We start from the raw sequence: 20,308 nt of genomic DNA on the forward strand, positions 1-20,308 counted from the left end.
ATCATCCTCACTCATGGTTCGTTTCTTTTCCCTCTGTGTTACGTTTGTCATCAACACACCCCTCCCTAAACCCCCCCCCTCCTTTTTCCACCATCACCTTGTTTCCCAGCAGCCAACGCAACACCTCCATGTGACCCGGCTGATGAAGGGGTGTATCTTTGCAGGTCATAGAGCCTCGCCCCTTGACTCCACGCTGCACTTGTCTCTGAGTGACAGGCAGGAAATGATGTCAAGAGGAGGTGCTACAGAGTGTGATTGGCTGTCAACAACCTGAAGAACGATGAAACAACTCCCCACCACACCCTGCTCATGGTTTTCAAAAGGAGTGCATGTGTGTGTGCGCGCGTTTGTGCATGTGTGTGTGTGTGTGAGTGTGTGTCTGTGTGCGTGTGTGTGTGAGTGCCAAACCTCAGGAGTCTCTGCACTGGCCTAGGCTCAAGCGCACTGATAGTCTTGTACTCCCTTATTCTTTTCTTTTGAAATGGTGGTTCTGTTTACATACTTGAAGCGATGCACTTTTATAATTTACACTGCCTGTCCAGATATGCTGGCAGTTACCTAGAACTGTGGCTCAATTCTAAATGTCTTTTTATTTTTGTTATTTTGTTCTAAATTTAAAAGATAATGAAGGAGTCTTCTTTTCGCTGGGATGGTCATTTAGTTGTAGAATTGTTTTAAAGTTCAGGGAATTTCCTCATCAAGCTTAACTAGTCCATTATACCAGAAAGGGTTTCCTGTACAGTTTGTGTTAAAGGAGCTTGAAGCTGTCTGTGTTGAGAGGGATGGTGCCAGTCTGAGGGTCGCTCCTGAAAGGAGTCCCTTCTCAGGTTGCTGCGTTTTGAACAAAAGTCGCCCCACAACCCAGAAATGTCCAAGTGGAACTAGCAAGTATACTGTCGCTGGTTCACAGACTAACCAGGTCTCTATAGAGGGGAACATGTTTTTCCTTTGAGGTTATCTAAGCTACACACCTGAGAGCTTCTGTTCCACACTGGAGAGACTAGTGGGAGGGACTCCTGTGGGAGGTGTGTCTGGAGGACTGATGTGGGGACAGGGTACATAACCACTCTGACACGGCACACTGGGAACCCCCAACATGCTCTACATGAGCTGGATCAAGGCCATTGGGCCTCACCAGGGTGGAGATAATCTGACAATTACATGAATTTGTGTGAGAATGGCTGCCTTCTCCACCACATAGCCTTCATTTGAAAACATCGGAGGAGGACCTGATGCCAGGAAGACCCTGCGTGATCAGAACAAGGAAAAAAAAGGACTTTTGATAGATCTCATTTTTTGTAAATTGTCGGGAGCCCATTTTTTATACGAACCATGAAAAGGCTCTCTGTTTTTTCAATGTTTTTGTCCAAGGGATATTATATGCCTTCATTTGAATCTGTGACTAAAAAACTTTGTATTTTATAGATTAGATATGAAGGATTTGTGGTTTTGTAAAATACTTACTGAAATTCTTGCACACTTGTGCTGTAATACTATTTGAAATGTATACCAATGTTACTGTACAAAGTTGCCTGTAAAAAGAAATATACTAATATTTCATGCAACACATCTTGGAATTGAATCATATTGCATTAATGTGTATATTTCCCACAGTCAATCCACATTCAGTAATCGATTCCTCACTATTAGCAAGCAGCAAGCATAATTTCTGATGGTGTGTAAAATACATTTTCACATATTATTTGTCATTTTTTGTTCTTTCTTGTGATCTTGAACTTTTAGTCCAGTCTTTCCGAGAATTGTGGATATTTTTTTTATCAGCCTTATTAGGTCAAATCACTAAGGCAATCTTCTCCTGCATACATCAACAAGTTGAATCTCTCATTTTCATATCAAAATCTAGACAAGATGGTCTGTTCACAATGAGTAACTATAAAGTCTGCTAGAATTTTTCCATTTTACCTCAATGTGTGCCAAGTCAAGGAACTTCTTTGCCAATCGTTTTTGTGTGCTCATCTCTCCTTATGTTCTCGTCGAACAGATGGCAGTTGAGCCATTTCTGTCACATTATTCAAACTGCTGTTACTTAACTGTGAAGAGTACAGAATATACCAAGACCACTTAATGACATTCTCCTTTTACTGGTACCAGTTATCTGAAGTGATGATATCTGTACATCATCAGAGCGCCAAGCAATCAAACTGCTTCAAACCAAGACCTTACGTAGGCTACTGATGTCAAAGCTTAAGTGATACAGGGTAGTCTAGATATGGCTTGTATTTTTCTATGTGAAATTGCTTTGTAAAGGAATTCACCAAAATTCAACGAGTAAACAGATGTGCTTTTACATTGGTGGCTTTGTGTTTGTTTTTTTAGGGAAATACTAGGACTAGTACAATAGTTCATTCAGCCCTAATAAGGCATTCAATTTCTTGAACTTATGGTGTCACATGAACATAATTGCTTTGCCTTTTGGTTAACTGAACAGCACATCTAATCATCAGGGTCACCTGGTAGTACCTAGCCTGGCTGCCAGCCCAACTTCTCCCCGCCCACAAAAAAATGTGGTTGGGAAGTTGGGTCTGGAGGGTCTCGTATTGGGAACAACTACATGAAAACCAGGATCGGGACGGACCGATAAAATTGCCAGGGCGGGCTTTATACGATGATGGACAGATGATCAACAGTAACGTAATCAACAACGTCACGAAAGAGCCCTTGGGTTGAATTCGTTTTCAACAAACAACATATTACGTTGCTCTGATTGGTTGTAAGTCTATCCAATTGAGCGAAGAGGCATTTGTTTTATGAGTTCGGTTGAAACACGCCCCGTAGTCACAGCCCAACTGAGAGTTTTCAGACTCATATTCTGACTAGAATTATGAGTATGACAACGTCAAGCTAGGTAGTACCTTCAATCTCAAACTAAAATAAAGAATGTACTGTATGTCTCCTACTGTGCATGTTGAACTCATAAAAAAATGAGAACCAATCTGTTTCAGTCCTGAAAGTACTATTTTATATCCACTCAGTGACACAACAATTTATAATACACCTTTATATGTTTTGGTTCATCTGGGTTTCTTCTGTTCTGGGTGGACATTCCTACTTTGGAGTGTTCCCATCTTCAGCCAAGGCCCCAGGAACCCCCCAGCCTGATCGCCAGCGTCCTGCCCCATCTCAGAACCCTCCGCAGCCACCCCTTCTCCTCTGGAGCTGGCCTGTTTCCTTCCTTAGCCGTCACCTGGGTCTCCAACTTCTCAATATTTTTCTGGACTTCCAAAGTAAGGGGGTGGGTGGCACCAAAATTGTACAAGTACTCTAAAGAAGAAGAGAGAAGTGTTTTACTTCATGGTGGAAAACATTAGAGCCGTATTAAGTTAAGTGGGTGGGTAAGTGGGAATGACTGGTGTTTGTAGGGGGAGTTTACCTTTCTCAATTCCCCTCAGAATCTGCAAGGCCTCCACCTCAAGCATACACACCACAGGTAGAGGGATCTGAGGAGGGCCCAGATGAAACAAGCACACAGGTTGTATTATTGAGACTTTACAGCTTTTGGACTTTAACCTAGGAGTTAGACTAGACAAAGCGAGGAGAACGTACAGTGTGGGGACTCTTACACTAGTTTTACACTGTAGTTCATGCTGAATGATCAGTGCCTTTCGACCAGGGTCCCTGGTCAGCGTGTTGATGTGGTGGCCAATCGAGTGGGCCCTCTTCCACCTGTTTATGTAGCACATTAGGTCCCATGTGGATGGTTCGCGAGGGGACACCATTTTTTGGGATGCTACAGAAGAACTTGGTTCAGCTTGCGATGTTCCTGGTTCCATCTGATGTAGTACATGAACATTTACACTTTATTGGCCATGTTTTAGATTGGCTTCTTCACTGACAATAATGGTAAACAACTTTACACAAGTCTATGTACCTGCTTCTCATAGTCATAATCCTCTTCACAACCACTCTCAACATCTTTCTCTTGTTTAAGATGGCTGGCCAGCATCTGAACAAAGCCATCATCAAAATCTTCCTCCTCTGAGCTTGATGTTCTGACTCCCAAGCAGAGACAAAAGTAAAACATGACTACAAGCTAAATGTTATATAACTACATACATCCACATGGATATTCTTTGTGCATTGTACAGGACTGCTCTTACTGAGTGTCAGGTTGTTGTCCAATCTCAGTTTTAGGCTCCATCACTTCTGAACCTCACTGGCAAGAGTCATGTAATTAGGTCTGGATCACAAACAACCAAATCTTGTCCTCATGCAATTCCGTGGTTAAATAGAATTGTTGCTGCTATTCAAAAACTCTTGAAAAATGCTGTTGACATCAGTTATGACATGTCGGAACACTGACAATGAGTCAAAGGTCAAACTCTTTCAAATATAAAAAAATCTAGTTCTGATCTACACTTGCTTGGTACATCAGTATAAATCCCATTCATTATCCCATTGAAAACAAAAAGCAGTATTTTGTCAACATTTTATTTAAAAAAGTTGTATTGTTTCTTGACATCCACTTAAATACAATCTAAAAGTAAATATATTTTTTATAATACTGAGAGTGGACTATGTTTAAAATGTTTTATCTCTAGTAATAATCCTATGACCAAGCAGCAATTAGATTGCTAGAGAGAAGCATAGTGTTGGCTACATGTTGTATACAAACACACACAGCACAATGAACACATTACACCCATTTACATGCTTGTGGACATGTTGGTCCATTATCAGGTCATCATAAATAATGTCAATTGAACTCCTGTGAAATGACGAGAAAAAAAAACCTTGTCTTGGTCACACTTTATTGGTCATTATCTATTACCCTCTCAGAAACAAACTGTCCCATCTCCTTTTCCATAAATACAAGCACAAAAATATTTTTTAACCACGATTGACTGTCCTTTCCTTCCATCTTGAGTTTTCAGTTTGAGTCCTCCAGGCTGCTACTTTTCTGGTCTAAGCCACAGTTGCAGAGCCGTACCATGATGCTTTGCAGGCTGGGCTCTACAATGCCGAGCAGAGGCCTCTTGGAAGGGTCTCCATTCCAACAGGCTTCCATCAGCTGCCAGCATTCCTCATCAAAGCTGGGCAGTCGCTCTGGCCGAGCACCTGGAACAACATGGGCACACTGCTCTAAACCTCCATCTCTTTCCCTCTTCCTCTAACTCTCTCACACACATACACAACATGGTATCTCCACAAGAAGTCATTTGGTATAATTTCTTGATAGGACGAAAGACACAACATACACATAAAAATGTTAGGTTACACTGTCTCCATTGGCGTCCAGCAATGGTCCAGTAAAGCTCACCTTTCTTAACGTTGTTCCACAGCTGGTCTTTGCTGGAGCACTTCTCAAAGGCCTCAGGCAGTTTGACTGAGCCCGTGCAGAGATACCAGAAGAGGATTCCAAAAGCGTAAACATCGACAGAGTTATCGTACTTTCCTGGAAAGAGTTCAAATTGACGATTGTTACCAAAAAAGTGGGGAACACTTTCAGTGAGTCATACTGGAGCTGGTAGTTCTGCAGGTAGGACTACACTCCTGGAACAGGTTGACCCACTATGAGCCAGTTTTTTTATTCCAGGTGCAATGCGTTATTTTAAAGCAAAACAAAGCATGGGCAAGTACGCGTAGAAAGATACCTGTCGGTTTTCAGTATGTCTGCGTGTGTGTGTGCGCATGTGTGTGTGTGTGTGCATGTGTGTGTGTGCGCATGTGTGTGTGTGCGCATGTGTGTGTGTGTGCGCATGTGTGTGTGTGCGCATGTGTGTGTGTGTGTGTGTGTGTGTCTAACCTGTGAAAAGCTCAGGAGCCATGTGGATGGGAGTTCCTACGATGCTGCCTGACATCATGGCCTCAGGCTTACAGAAGCCAAGGTCTGTGATCTTGGCCCGGTTCTGTTTGTCCAACTAGGAACAGAACAGGTGACATTGGGTTACGTGCACAAATGAACACGGTTCAGATTTAGGATTTACAAATAGCCAAAGAATAAAATGTCTCCCCTTACCAGAACATTCTTTAGCTTAATATCGCGGTGAAGAAGGCCCTGACTGTGCAGGAAGCGAATGCCCTCCACCACATCCAGAGCAATCAGCAGCCTCTCCCTTAGTGAGAGGCCCGCCTTGAGGAGAGAGATATCAAACACACGGTAGATGATGAGACAGTGTGCTCCCAATAGAGCACAGGCTGGGATGTCCACCTGTTCCTCTCATGACCCATCATGCTGTATCAAGAGTTACAACTAGTGTAAAAGTGTATGAATCAGCTGCCTAGTTACCTAGAGGCCATTGTACATGTCTGCCTAATTACCTAGAGGCCATTGTACATGTCTGCCTAGTTACCTAGAGGCCATTGTACGTGTCTGAGTGTCTGAGTGTGTGTGTGTCAGGTTAGTGAGCTGGCTACCTTGAGGCCAGTGTAAAGGTCTCTGTGCAGCCTCTCCATGATGAGCAGCACAGCGATGCTGGAGCCTCCACCGTAGGTGTGGTCGATGACCGAGCCGTGCAGGTCCACCAGGCGCTCATGCTTAGGCAAGGTCCTGCACACACAAACACATACATGTCCACTGTTTCCAAAGGTTTTCAACATACTTACTTCTCTCCATAATCTTGCCCAAACACTATATTCAATACTTCAAACAGCCACAGGGGGGCAGAGCTGTCATTGCAACATCAAAAACACGTGTTTTGCCAACATTATTCAGTCCGGATCTAAACGAAAAAGGAGGAAAAATATGAAATAGAGTATTCCAAAATATATAAATATGAGTTCATGTGAATCATATCAAATGAATTTGATGAGGTGAGCTTTGAGGTAGACAACACATCAACACTTCCTGGAAAACATGCAGGAGAGGCCATGATGCATCCTATAACCAGAATAAGGGCGTGGTGGTGGTTCAAACCAGCCCAAGGCCTATACCAGGAAGCAAGTTCAACATAGCAGGAATATGAATTTGGAAGCTGGATTCACTAAGCCTAAAACTACAATCAATCATAAGCCAACTTCGTGGTTATGGGTTTGTCAAGTCAACCCATGTATTCCCAATCTTGTGATGAGCGCGCTCACGTCAAAAGGAAACTTTGAAAATGTCTGCACCTAATGACCAATCGCAAACATGTGTCATGTGCAACATATAAACAACAAAAAGTCCATCAGACTTTAGGAGACTGTTTGAATGTGTCTTAGTACTACAAAGGCTTATAAATATCATTGCCCCATCATTAGGGCATGAGTATGGTCTTGGGAGTAAATAAAGAACAATAAAAACATAATTCTGTCAGCATGGGGACCCAGTCAACTCAGTCCTGTTCCACAAGTACCAGCTCTGACTAAACACAACATGTTCGGTCCTGCAATTTGCAGTTGAGGCAGCTACTCAGATTGAGCTGATGGAGCCAAGGCAGTGTCTGCAGGACAGTGTCTGCAGGACAGTGTCTGCAGGACAGTGTCTGCAGGACAGTGTCTGCAGGACAGTGTCTGCAGGACAGTGTCTGCAGGACAGTGTCTGCAGGACAGTGTCTGCAGGACAGTGTCTGCAGGACAGTGTCTGCAGGACAGTGTGTCTGCAGGACAGTGTCTGCAGGACAGTGTGTCTGCAGGACAGTGTGTCTGCAGGACAGTGTGTCTGCAGGACAGTGTCTGCAGGACAGTGTCTGCAGGACAGTGTCTGCAGGACAGTGTGTCTGCAGGACAGTGTCTGCAGGACAGTGTCTGCAGGACAGTGTCTGCAGGACAGTGCGTCTGTAGGACAGTGTCTGCAGGACAGTGTGTCTGCAGGACAGTGTGTCTGCAGGACAGTGTCTGCAGGACAGTGTCTGCAGGACAGTGCGTCTGCAGGACAGTGTCTGCAGGACAGTGTCTGCAGGACAGTGTCTGCGGGACAGTGTGTCTGCGGGACAGTGTCTGCGGGACAGTGTCTGCGGGACAGTGTGTCTGCGGGACAGTGCGCCTGCAGGACAGTGCGTCTGCAGGACAGTGCGCCTGCAGGACAGTGCGTCTGCAGGACAGTGTCTGCAGGACAGTGCGCCTGCAGGGCAGTGCGCCTGCAGGGCAGTGCGTCTGCAGGACAGTGTCTGCGGGACAGTGTGTCTGCGGGACAGTGCGTCTGCGGGACAGTGCGTCTGCGGGACAGTGCGTCTGCGGGACAGTGTGTCTGCAGGACAGTGTCTGCAGGACAGTGTCTGCAGGACAGTGCGTCTGCAGGACAGTGCGTCTGCAGGACAGTGTCTGCAGGACAGTGCGTCTGCAGGACAGTGCATCTGCAGGACAGTGCGTCTGCAGGACAGTGCGTCTGCAGGGGGCTCCTAAACTCCCTCCTGTCCGGGTCGAGGTCGGCCCTGCTCACCTTGTGTAGTGGAACTCCAGAGCAAGGTCGTTCCAGTGCTTATCGTCCGGAGGTACAACTGATTTGAGCGCACAGGGGTAGTGCCCCCCCAGCTGTCACACAAGTAGACCACTCCATACTGGCCCCGCCCCAGCTCCCGGCCAAGCTTGGGCTTGCCTGTCAGGAAGGCACAGAGACAATTCAGTCAATTCATCTGTCAACATCTGCTTTATCCCACTGTTCAAGTATGGCATGACACATCTCCACGGTTGCTGGCTTGCCGTGTCTGTGCTGTGCGTGTGAGTGCTGCTGTGTGCTGGGGCGGGGCTGTGCTGTGTATGCTGCTGTGTGCTGTGCTGTGTATGCTGCTGTGTGCTGGGGCGGGGCTGTGCTATGAGTGCTGCTGTGTGCTGTGCTGTGTATGCTGCTGTGTGCTGTGCTGTGTATGCTGCTGTGTGCTGTGCTGTGTATGCTGCTGTGTGCTGTGGCGGGGCTGTGCGTGTGAGTGCTGCTGTGTGCTGGGGCGGGGCTGTGTTGGTGGGGCTCACCGTGCAGCAGCACGTCCCTGAGAGAGCGGCTCTCCAGAGAGAGGCGGGCCAGCCGGGGGGCGTGGTCCTTCCTCACACGCAGCCACAGGTCCTCAGTGCGCTCCAGCCGCCCTGTGTGGCCCTCTTCCAGCTACACACACACACACACACGTCAACACACGTGGATATACACACACACAGCTCCACATGGCTATATAGCATAGGCTCCATCCATAATCAATGGATTATGATCCTTATTATTAGCTCAGAAAAACTTTGAGGCTCCACTGATAACAAGCTTCTCTGCCACGGTTGAGATCTTCCGGGCCATCATGTGAATGTAACTGACAGAGCAACTGCACTCCTGGGGGTTCAAAGTTTACAACAGGCCAAGCTAAAACAACAAGCTACTTGTCCCAGATACACAGTTATCTGTCAAACTGCAAGATAATTAGCTGCTTTCAGAGAGACCCTGTTAAAGAGGCAGAAAGAGAAGAGCAGTTGTGAGAAAAGAGGGAAGATGAGTAGTTCAGGAAAGTCAGTATTAGGGGGTTGAGGACCAGGTGGTTTGGAAAAAATGAACAATGTTCTCTTAGGAAAGACCCGTTTGTTGCAAGGGAATATTCAAGGTTAAAGTTCACCTGGCGCAGGGAGAAAGCGAAGGCGTCGTGAGAGCTGTTGAGGCGGGTTCTGAACTGGGAGCAGATGCTCTTGGCCAGCTTGGCAGCACTGAGACTCTCTATGGCATCCTGGGCCACGTTCCTCTTCCACTCTGGAGTGATGGCGGGAGGGTTGACAAACGTTATCCTCTGAATGATCTGGAGAGAGGGACACAGGAGAGGGAGAGAGGAAGGCAGAGAGAGCGAGAGAGAGCGAGAGAGAGCGAGAGAGAGAGAGAGAGCGAGAGAGAGAGAGCGAGAGAGAGCGAGCGAGAGAGAGCGAGAGAGAGAGAGAGGGGGGGGGAGAATAGAACAGAATCTGTCAGCTATGATTAAGAACAGAGAGACTCGAGTGTGACATGGGTATAATGGGGACAGCACTGGGTTATTCCTAACCTGTTTAAGCTGCTCCCAGACCAGTCGGGTGACAGATGACCCAGAATGAAAGGTCACTTCCACATGATAGGCAGCGTTCAGGATCTGGAGTGAAAACAAGACAAGAGATAAGAGGCACTCACCTTTGAACAAAAGTCTGAGAGGGAAAAAAGGGCGCAAATCTCTCTCTCTCACACACACACACACACACACACACACACACACTCCCTCCTCACCCCATACCTGTTTGAGGTGGTTGGAGGTGACGTTGTGAACAGACGAGTCCATGTTGGACTTCTCCAGGCTGCTGAGGCAGCGCTCCAGGGTTCCTACGAAGCTCTCCCTCAGGTAGTCTACGGAGCTGATGAGCTTGTTGGCCACCGCCTGGTTCAGCCCCTTCACAATCAGCTCCTGGATCTGGTGGATGCACGACTTGATGTCCTTGGAAGAAACAGGCTCCCCGTTGGTGCTCACGATAACGTCTGTGTAAGAGAAGCGGCAAATGAAGCGGCAGATAAAGTCGTGTACTGTGTCATGACACTTGGGGTTTCATGTTGATCAAATGAGCACGGTGAAATCCTGGCCTGGCAGAAGTGGGGCCATGGAGAGACCCTTTGGTCACAAGACGTGCTCTGAGCTCATGAGACCACAACCAATTGTCATTTTTCAGTTTGACCTTTTCCTTTGGGGTCATCTCTGTCTTTACCATTGAGATGAAAGGCAGCAAAGTGAATTTGGCGGCACAGCTTAGTCTTGTCAGTGTCTCGATTCTCGATTTCAGAGTTTTTGGAACAGTGTCATGTTACCACCTGCTGCTTACAGTGTGTGCCAAAGGCAGGCACTGAGAAAACAGGCCAGTGTTGGGTTTTCTACATCCAGCCAGTCACTCTCTATACTCCTCCTGTGATCTCTCCTCTTCTCCGCCCCTGCCCCTCCTCCACTCCCTCTGCAAACACACGCATCATCTGGGCTCCCTCCCAGCTCTGACTAGGGGTGTGGCCATGGTAACAGGCTGAATGGGGCTGTGCTTGGGGAAGAAGCCACGAGTTGGTTATCTCCTCTAATAGAGCAACATAATAACATGAGCTACTAAAGGACCTCCCCTCTCTTTAACACGGGGTTGGGGCTACGACACGCATACACAGCAACGGAAACTAAACAAATCTCGACTATCAAACTCCACTTAAAATATTTTACAATCTGCCAACATGTCATGTGTGAGACTGTTATAGTATTATAGTACTATGCCACCGTCACTGTGTCATTGTTTTAGCAGTAGTAAAACTTTGTCTCAGAGTGCAACAAGGCTGTCAGTATGCATGTGTCCGGCACAGGTCCAGAAATGTGAGCAGGACAGTGACTCAACTGTCCAAGGAGCAGGTTGAAATGATCCCATCATTATATCACAAACAACAGGACTAATGACAATAACCCAGGCTCTAATACTTCCATCTATTTCTAAATTGCTATAATAAAAAGTATGGGCTGACATGGCAAGTAATATTGTCGGGAAAACCCTGTGACATAACAAGGTGCATTGTTCCTGTCCTCCTCAGTACATTATGCATTCAAGACTAAGGAGGTGAATGCAGTTGGTGGCTACTTGGGTCACAAACAGGCCAACTGTGGGAAATTTTGTTAACTGAAGAGAGATGAATTCGTCAGTTGGGAACACTGGTGATATCTGCTTTGTTATGGGAAACTATAGATCTGTGTGATCCGTGTGAGCGTGTGTGACCTTTGAACTCCAGGTTGGCTGCGTCCTCCAGCAGCTGCTCCTTCATGCTGCTCAGCGTCTCCACGATCATCTCCTTCATCTCCTCCTGCTTGCGGTTGGCGATGGCCATGAGCGAGGTGAACAGCTCGCCCTCCTTCTCCCGCGTGTACTCCAGCCGGCGCGGCGTGATCTGCAGGTCCCTCTGCATGTCAAAGGCCTGGGGGGGGGAGGAGTCACGCACAGTTCACAGCAGCACCAGGGTGGCCGACTACTCAACCTACCAGGAACGTCGTTTCCCCTTTCACGTGTGGCTGCATCAGCACTGTCAATATTGGATGTGTCGTGGAAAACACACAGATGCACACACTAACACGCCCCCCCCTCCCTCTGTCCCCTGCTCGCACCTGGTTGATGAAGAGGTCCAGGCAGCGACAGTGGACCCCATTGAGCAGGTTGGCTGCCTCCACCTGCTGGTTCTGCAGCACCTGCCGGGCGAAGGGCACCAGCAGGCGGTGGAGCTTCTCAAAGGCCTCCCCCAGCACACTCTGGGGCTTGGCGGCCGCGTGCGACACCTGGGAGGGGGCGCCGCACGAGCAGTTCCCCACAGGCGTGCTGAGGAGGCCCAGGGACAGCAGCTGCTTGTACAGGGGGCTCTTCTCCTTCTCCCGCTCCTTGTCGGCGCGGCGGCCGGGCTCCGGGGAGGCCTCGGGGGGCGTGCTGGGGATGCGGACGAAGCACACGGGGAAGGGGAGCATCTCTTTGACCTTTTTTAACTCGGCCACCTGCTCGCCACTCAGAGAGTCGTGGCTGAGGGCGTAGAGGATGATGGGAACCACGTGGCGCGTGGAGTCCTCCAGGGCCTCCTGGATGGGCTGCACACTGGGGCACGGCACCACCATGATCTTAGCCTCCTGAGACGCAGCAAGGAGCAGAGGGGGGAGGGGGACCAAGTTAGTCAGACAGTTTAATGTGCTCAATAGGAACACTGCATGAATAACTATATACTTCTTGTTTTGGCTACCCGCAATGCTTGGGGCTATCTTGTTGTTATTATCAGTGACCTACGCACTTTGTAAAGCTCTTTCTTGGAAGTCGCTTTGGATAAAAGCGTCTGCTAAATGAATAAATGTAAATATTAACTACTTACTAACCGAGACTGAGGTCATGCCGGGAAATATCAAATATCTTTTCGTTTTTTAAACGATAATAAATGGTACCTCTAGGCTAATTGTAGCTAGCTCTCAAGTCTTCTCACGGTGTGTTTCATGTGTTGCCTAGCAACTCATTACTTTTGATAGAAAGCGAACAACATGGTTCTGTTAAAATGGCATTAATTTCAACACAAAATAACGACACAAGTGATCCATTCAAAGAGTCTAGTCTTCATCCTCACTTTTGATGACAAATCTTTTCAGCATCATCTGGATAGTAAAACTCAGCAGCTGACTCGACGATATCGCTCATTTTGAAGATGACTTTCAAGGGCAATAACAATACTTATCAGACCTTAGTCAATACGCGGCTGGCATGACTACCCATCAGCCAATCAGAAAACTCGTACCGTCATTGCCATAATAAACTGCTTAATTGCATTTAGTAAAAGCTCTTAACAACCAGGAGATGTGACAGTGGGAAAATTGCCGACAATCCACTTGTGTGAAAAAGAAAGCAAAAATAAACATGAACTTAACAGCAACGTAAGGGTTCAGTTTAGATGGATTATGCTCCAATAAAAAAAAACACCAACTTTACTGCAATGAATCACACAAGCTAGTCAAAACAATCCAAACCTGTCTGGTCATGGGAAAGGGTACTTGAGGGCAAAGGAAAACCTCAACTACATGTTTTTGCTTGACTTGATAAAGTACAACAACTACAGAAGGGTTCTAAAGGGAGCGTGAGAGTGTGTGGAGGAGAGAGCGAGCGAGAGAGGGAGGCAAATAGGCTGAAAGAGGGAAAGAGGAGAGAAATGACTAACACAACCACACAAAGGAGACAGTCAGTCCTGTCTCCAAGAAACAAGAGCAGAGTCCAACCGAGCAGTGTCTTTAGAACAGGGATCGCCTGCAAACATTTGTTCACAACCAATCAAAACAAATCGAATGCATGAATTGCCTTAATGCAGTCAATTTACAAACGCAGCTCGACGCCCAAACATCTGGGGGCTGTTTTGAAGCAGTCATCTTGATCCAGTTGAGACGTTACCCACATCTCCCCAGTCTGAACTTTTCAGGACGCGGAAATTAAACGCCAAGCGGACAAACGCTGTTTCTAATTATGCTGTCAGTGAAAACCAAATGTTCTGTAAATAGCATACTTAAAGACTGGATGCTAAATATATCTCAACCCTTTGTTGAAAGTAAGCAGGGTGTCCTATGTGAACTATGTGGCACACAAAGGCAGTAAGCAATCTAGTTTGAGGTTATGCTACTGAGAGGCATGTGAGAAATGTGTCTATAGGTTAGCACCGCCCCTGTCCTCTGTTTCACTGACGAGCTAGAATATGGGGAGAGAGCAGCAGGAAGCCTGCAGGAGAGGAGGAAAGACTAATTAGCAAGGTAGCGCTTGCATCTCTTGGCCTGCCAAAACAGGGCGCTCTCATTATGCCAGGGCTGTGTGAATGTCACAGAGGGTTGAGAGCTTGCCTGGCTTCATTTAGTCCTGGGTAAACACCAACCATCAGCCTAACACCCTAACTAAGGCTGCACATTGGTCCTGATACATCTACTGATGGGGTATGTCATGGCAAACAGGGCATGAAAACACTATGGCTCAATGGAAAAGCATACTGTAGTATTAGCGTTACACAGTGGACATATCTTAATGCGGTACGAAACCATGTAGGGGAGGGGACAAATGTCACAGGACAAGTGTGGTTAATCTAAAATTGACCAATATCCATGAAGTCTAGGCTCCATTCATACCCAGAAAATAGTTTAGACCAGTGGAAGAGAGACCACCTTCCAAACTCAATAAAAATACGACCCTGTCTCGAACCAAAATATTTGGGAATAATCCTGAAAATCAAGGAAGAAAATCAACTAGTCCAGCTATGACCCACTAATAAACAGTGACCCGAGGGTAAAGGATTCGGTTGTAGCCATGGCAACTTATTTTCCACAGTGCAGAGCTTGGGCTTTTCTCTGTGGCCTGGTCATGTGAATCCCACCAGACTGGGGCTATTACGTAAAGGGAGGGCTAAGCAGAGCAGAGCAGAGCACAGGGCCGAGCACAGGGCCGAGCAGGGCAGGCTGGCCTCAGGCCCTCAAAAAGCCTGGCCTCCATAGCCAGGACGGATCAGCCAGGCTCTTTGTTAAAAGGCTTAAACACTACTTTCTTTTCCTTGTCCTGGCTGCATGTGATGGCGGAAAAGACAGAGGAGGTATGGAGGCGCGTGTACACACACACACACACACAACATTGCAAACACATCAGTCAATCTGGGACATGGGTCGAGTGTCCTGCTGGCAGACAGATCCAGCAATGCTCTGTCACCGTCACAAATATCATATAATACCTCACATTGTCCAAGTGTCCAAGCACAAAATTGATTGCTTGTTTACGGTCTTGCAACCAATGTTTTATTTCGAGAAAAACGATTCAACAAATAATATAGTAATATTACCTAATTCTACAACAAAGTGGACACTAACAGCTTCGCTAAACATGGTAAATAAGATGCAGTTCAGTAATCTGTGTGTCAGCTAAGCCATGTGTGAGAGTACTGTTTCCAGCTTAGAGAGAGAGAGAAAAAAAAGTGAAAAACAGATCTGGCCGGTTGCTTGGTCCAGTACAGTCAGTGATACTGTGCCACTGTGTAATGGCATTTACATCGTCAGTCAAAACATCTAAATGCTAACCTAGTTATGAGACTGGCTGTTATTTGCTCCAACCAAACAGGGACATTTTTACAATGAATGTGGAATCTCCTCAGTTCCGAGTAAACTATGTAAATAAACAAACGCCAGTGGGGCAGACTCCCCTTTTGCCTCCAGTCTTGACCTGCGTGTACCACTGCATATGACCCAAGGTAAGTGTAGAACTGTATCTACAGTGCACGGCCCGTTTTAGTCTTAACAGTTCCCGGCCTTGTGGCCTTGTGGGTGTACAACATCCTGTGGGCCTACCTGCAGCAGAGGGTGGTGCAGGGTGATCTCCAGCTCTGCCAGTCGGTGAGCCGGGTCTTCACATTCCTCCTGGATCTCCAGGTCTTGGCGAGGGACCGTGTCCCAGCGCCCACAGTGGGCTGCCAGCTGGTGCACCAGCTCGTACTGGCCCGGCAGTGCCAGGCTGAGGCGCGTCTGTCTACCATGGGTGAAGCACAGCTTCCTCCTCTTGCACACGGTGCCCTGGACCCCCTCGCAGGCCTCGCCAGCCTCGGGCCCCAGGGGCAGAAGTCTCTCCCCCAACAGGCAGTTGAGGAGCTGGTAGCGCGCGGCACAATCCTGCCCCAGGACCATGATGTAAGGGGCGGCGCCCACTGTGTTGTGGAGGAACTCTTCTTCATGGCGGGGGAAAGAGATGCAGCTTAGCTGGCCTGCCAAAACACAAAACAGGGCAGGAAGAGAGTGTGGAGGACAGAAGTGAGTATGGATTCTGTGTAGTATAAGGGGATAGGGACTGGGAACGAGGACTAACTGGAGGAAAAACATTAAAGTAGGGAACTCTTCAGCATGATGGTATCATGTTTTTCACTTGCGTTGACCCCTGTGTAAACACACACACTCCCACGCCCCCTTCCAAAAAAGATAAATATTTGACGCCCTACTGTAGTCTAATCAATCATTTATGATAGTGAAACTGTATTTAGAATGTTCCATGCACTTCTGCATCATTTAGTTTGGTTTAGGCTAAACCATGCAAAATAGATAAATTCATCAGGAAGTGAACGATCCTCTATGATGCTGACTCACCGCCCAAAGCAGTTACACAACACAGACCTGGTGCTGTACAGCAGTGATCCTCACAACCCTCCACTCTCCTTTGACCATACTTTGCTTAAACTGTTAATCTGGTATTACCCTGCCTGGTACTTTTTGCAATTTGCAACCCAGATTTGAATTTACCTATTCCAAAATTGTACCTATTACATGTAGCCTATCTATTTATTGTGTGTCTTTAAAACCTGACCGTCAGTTTCCCCAACACTGCTGAGGTTTGTCTGATCGGCTCTGACTGTGCTTGCTTGTGCCCATAAGGTCAACATAAGTAGACAAGGGCCTCAGAAAACCACTAAGAAGTTCTGAATGGCTAAGCATTTACCATGCATTCCATTCATGGCAATTACTATATTGGTCTGGGTCGTTTGACACAGATTAAAGGCCTAGTTCTGGATATAAAGGCAAACAAGAGAATCTCCATAAAGTGTGAATCAGTCTGCACTTTTATTAATCTGTGTCAGAGGATAATTACTGCTCAGTGAGGTTAGACAACATGGGATTTCAGACAGATTGACTTTATCTTAATCCTGGAATAGTACTTAACCCATCTCTATGGGTTCACACCTCTGAAGATGATTTATGTCTAAATCTAGTCTTTATGCTAATCTATAGGAGATAATGGAAATATATCTTTGTTCCTCTAATATTGCCTCAGCCAAATTATAAACTCTTGTTGATCCTAAAATGGCTGTTCATTGATGTAGGGCCTAATTTGAAACAGAAGTGTTTGCATAAGCATAATTAATATGATGTTAAAAAACACTAGATGTTGAAAATGTATTTTAAAATTAAAAACGCTATACACACAAGCTACTCCCAGAGAAAAAACTGTCATTATTGCTTGGTAGATTGAACACAATGTTTAAAGTTCAATTTCTAGATGCAGTTCATTAAAATTTCTACATGTTAGGACAGCTTTGTCAGTACAGCATTGAGAAAGACCCCAATAGGACAAATCTCTGGTTTTTAATATTTAATACATTGCATAATTGATGATCTGGGAGAAAAATATCAAAATATTTCCACCCTTATATTTATTTTATAATTCCTAGTCTCTTACTCATAAAACTGTTTTTAAAATATTTTAAACTTGGGAAACGTAAGCCATGAATCAAAATAAGAACGTTTCTCCTTAAATTCAGAGAAAATAAACAGTTATTGTCTTGAACCAACGTAAGGTTATTGGTTGTTCCTGAAACATAACAAAAGCTTAAAGAACAAACTGGTAGCCTACATCGGTCATCTTTATCACAAATGGCTGTGGCTTAATCGTTGGCCCTGGAATCATACAGATATAAGATCCAATAAAGAAAATACTTATGACAGCTATAGCTACAAGGTTTAACACATGAACAAGAAATGGAAAGCTGTAACGGTCTAACCAATCAAATAGGATAGGCATGTTGATTTATTTAAGTAACGGTAATACAAATTGTGTAGCAGGTGCTTACCTGCTTCCAAAGCAGCTACTTCCGAACTGACTGCGGACGCGCAGGCGTTACTGTAGTTCTGTCTTATTTCCCGGAAAAATATGTTGGTCTCCTTCAAGTTCTTTTTTAGCTGTATGGTGTGCTTGTTGTAACTGTTAAATACCCGTGTTAGTTCTCGAGCTAAAGGAGTCACTTTTTGAAAATTACCCTCCATGGTAGGTAGGGAATGATGTCTTCTCCCCTGAAAAAATACACAAATTGAAGAATGCTCCCCTCGTCCACAATGACGCCTTGTGACCCCAGATAAATGTGACACGACACGGGTCACGGCGATCAAATCATTATCTCTTTTAGCAAGTTTGGGACAATGCAAGGCGAAACAGTATCAATCCGTCAATTGGCACTCGCCTTAACACACAGCCCAGCGGTGTCTTTGCATGACAAATGTCACAATTTGATGATGAAAGTTTCCACGTGTAACGTTATCCCGAGACAACAACGCCTGGACTGATACGTGTAAGGAACAGAGACAGACAACTATCTTGCTAAAGTTAATGTTGCTACTGATGCTCAAAACTCTAAAAGGCCTGTATTTGCGAGCGCGTTGTTGTGTGCAACCGCTCGCGCTAGTCGAGTACTAACATAACCGGTATTAGCTGTCCAGCTAGTACACAATAACAATTTGTCAAGTCTACTACGTAAGAAAATTTGTGCTTACCACTATATAAACCAACTTCCTAATTTCTTCAAAAGGTAAACAAAAGATACCAACATAAACTAGATAATAATCTGTCTAAAAAGTAAACACGAGGATTAGATCGTTTGTCGGGGCAGTGCCAGGGCAAGTTGGTAGGAGATAACTAACTCGAGCTAGTTTTCTCTAATCGGTAAACGCAAGGTAGCAGAGTAGAGCTAGTTAATCAGAAATTACCTGATGTGGTATTGCTAGCCAGGCATCGTATTCCAGTCCCTAGCCTGGCTAGCCTGCACGCTCATCAATTTCGTTAAAGAAGCCCCATTACCTTCACTCCGTTTGGGCTACATTAATGTTTTCACGATTATAAATATCAATCTTAGTTGCCACTACTAGGAAGTTAGTTGGTTAGCACGTTAGCAAAACTGTATGGGTGTTTGAGCCAATCCGAGATCCGTAAAAATGTCGATTACAGTAGCTAGTAGACCAGACTTTGATCTGATCGGCTAAGGGAAAAAAACATCCAACGACGTCGTTGTCGACAAAAATTCTGATACAGGATTAGCACTAGATACGATAGTGATTGGACAGTCGGTCAATGCAAGGAAGAGATAACATTTGTTGGTCACTGTCAAACATCCTGGCCACACTCCCTCGGAATCCTTGCACAGAAATCAGTGCGCAACACTGAAGACAGGAATAGTAATCCGAACTGCTTTCTGGGACATGCAGTCAATTAACATGGTTGGAAAAAGGTTACGTAGGCCAATGCAGTAATTGTTTTACAACATTTGTGACAATTGTATTAATGTGGGGCCGGGTCGGTCTGTAACAGAACATTACATGGCCAGGAGTGACTACCAGTATGACTGTGTTAATTTGATTTTAAATGTATTATGCTAGATTCGTTTACTATTTTGTTATGCACTGTACACCCAAGGGACATATAGCCTATTAAAAGAGCATTATTAATATCGTAATGACTTTTTTTTCATATTAATTCCTATTGAAATCAAAATATTTACGTATTCATGCATGTTAATCGGTGTAAAAATCTTTTTTTTATAAAAAAAAATGAAAAATTAGCTGGCCCTCGCAGAGAGTTTGGGGACCCCTGATAAGCTTAGGTTTACTTAACACTAACATTTCCCAATCTTTGTGTCCTCTAATGCAGGGAAAATTACGAATTTTCATTATACACTATTTTGTGAAACAAAACAGTAAGTCCCTAGAGGATGTCATTCATACTCACTGTGCAATACTCATCCCTGTGAAAGTAAAATATGGCATATGAGCTAAAATTATCAGCCTTACATTAAATTACAACATTACAAATTCTAGTTAGCAAAATATAGGCTATACCATCTAAACAGTAAAACATTTAAATTGGTCCAAATAGATAGTGTTCTTGAATTATGTATTTAGGATATAACATTGTTAATGATGCATATGTTGAAAACATTAGCTATACATGTTAAATATGTGGCATTGTTCAAAGGGACGGTCCAAATGCGTTGGCGGGCCGTGCTCGGCCACAGAGTGAAAACCAGATTGCAACATTGTTAGGTAAAGTTCCCCCTCTTGTGGGTAAAATATGAAGTGAACTAATAAAAGTTTTTTGGGGGGGTCTGGAAGACCAGCGGTCACAGTTTCAGTGTATCGGTATCTTA

General features: G+C 45.5%; 2 protein-coding genes across 3 annotated transcripts; both read right to left on the reverse strand.

The window, feature by feature from the left end:
- Positions 1-2,972: 2,972 nt before the first annotated feature.
- Positions 2,973-4,267, reverse strand: LOC146272913 (uncharacterized). 2 transcript variants are annotated; one of them, XM_084706075.1, is made up of 5 exons: positions 4,119-4,258; positions 3,890-4,014; positions 3,582-3,791; positions 3,392-3,458; positions 2,973-3,282 (listed from the first exon to the last, which is right to left on the reverse strand). In XM_084706075.1, the coding sequence occupies exons 2-5, from the start codon at positions 3,962-3,964 to the stop codon at positions 3,089-3,091; spliced, it is 546 nt and encodes a 181-aa protein (XP_084562201.1). In that variant the 5' UTR covers positions 3,965-4,014; positions 4,119-4,258; the 3' UTR covers positions 2,973-3,088. The 2 variants fall into 2 exon arrangements, with proteins under 2 accessions (XP_084562201.1, XP_084562200.1); XM_084706074.1 differs by having other exon boundaries at positions 2,974-3,282; positions 3,890-4,010; positions 4,119-4,267.
- Positions 4,268-4,752: 485 nt separating this feature from the next.
- Positions 4,753-19,317, reverse strand: dstyk (dual serine/threonine and tyrosine protein kinase). Its single transcript, XM_084705376.1, is given in 15 exon segments — positions 4,753-5,076; positions 5,279-5,413; positions 5,765-5,879; positions 5,978-6,091; positions 6,376-6,508; positions 8,318-8,399; positions 8,402-8,473; positions 8,845-8,974; positions 9,465-9,641; positions 9,879-9,962; positions 10,101-10,339; positions 11,596-11,791; positions 11,979-12,485; positions 15,702-16,111; positions 17,966-19,317. Coding segments are annotated over 15 exon segments (2,775 nt in total). The 5' UTR covers positions 18,159-19,317; the 3' UTR covers positions 4,753-4,888.
- Positions 19,318-20,308: the final 991 nt, after the last annotated feature.

The sequence above is a fragment of the Hypomesus nipponensis genome, chromosome 9 (assembly GCF_054491055.1).
Source record: "Hypomesus nipponensis isolate SF chromosome 9, ASM5449105v1, whole genome shotgun sequence".
NCBI classification, from domain to species: Eukaryota; Metazoa; Chordata; class Actinopteri; order Osmeriformes; family Osmeridae; genus Hypomesus; species Hypomesus nipponensis.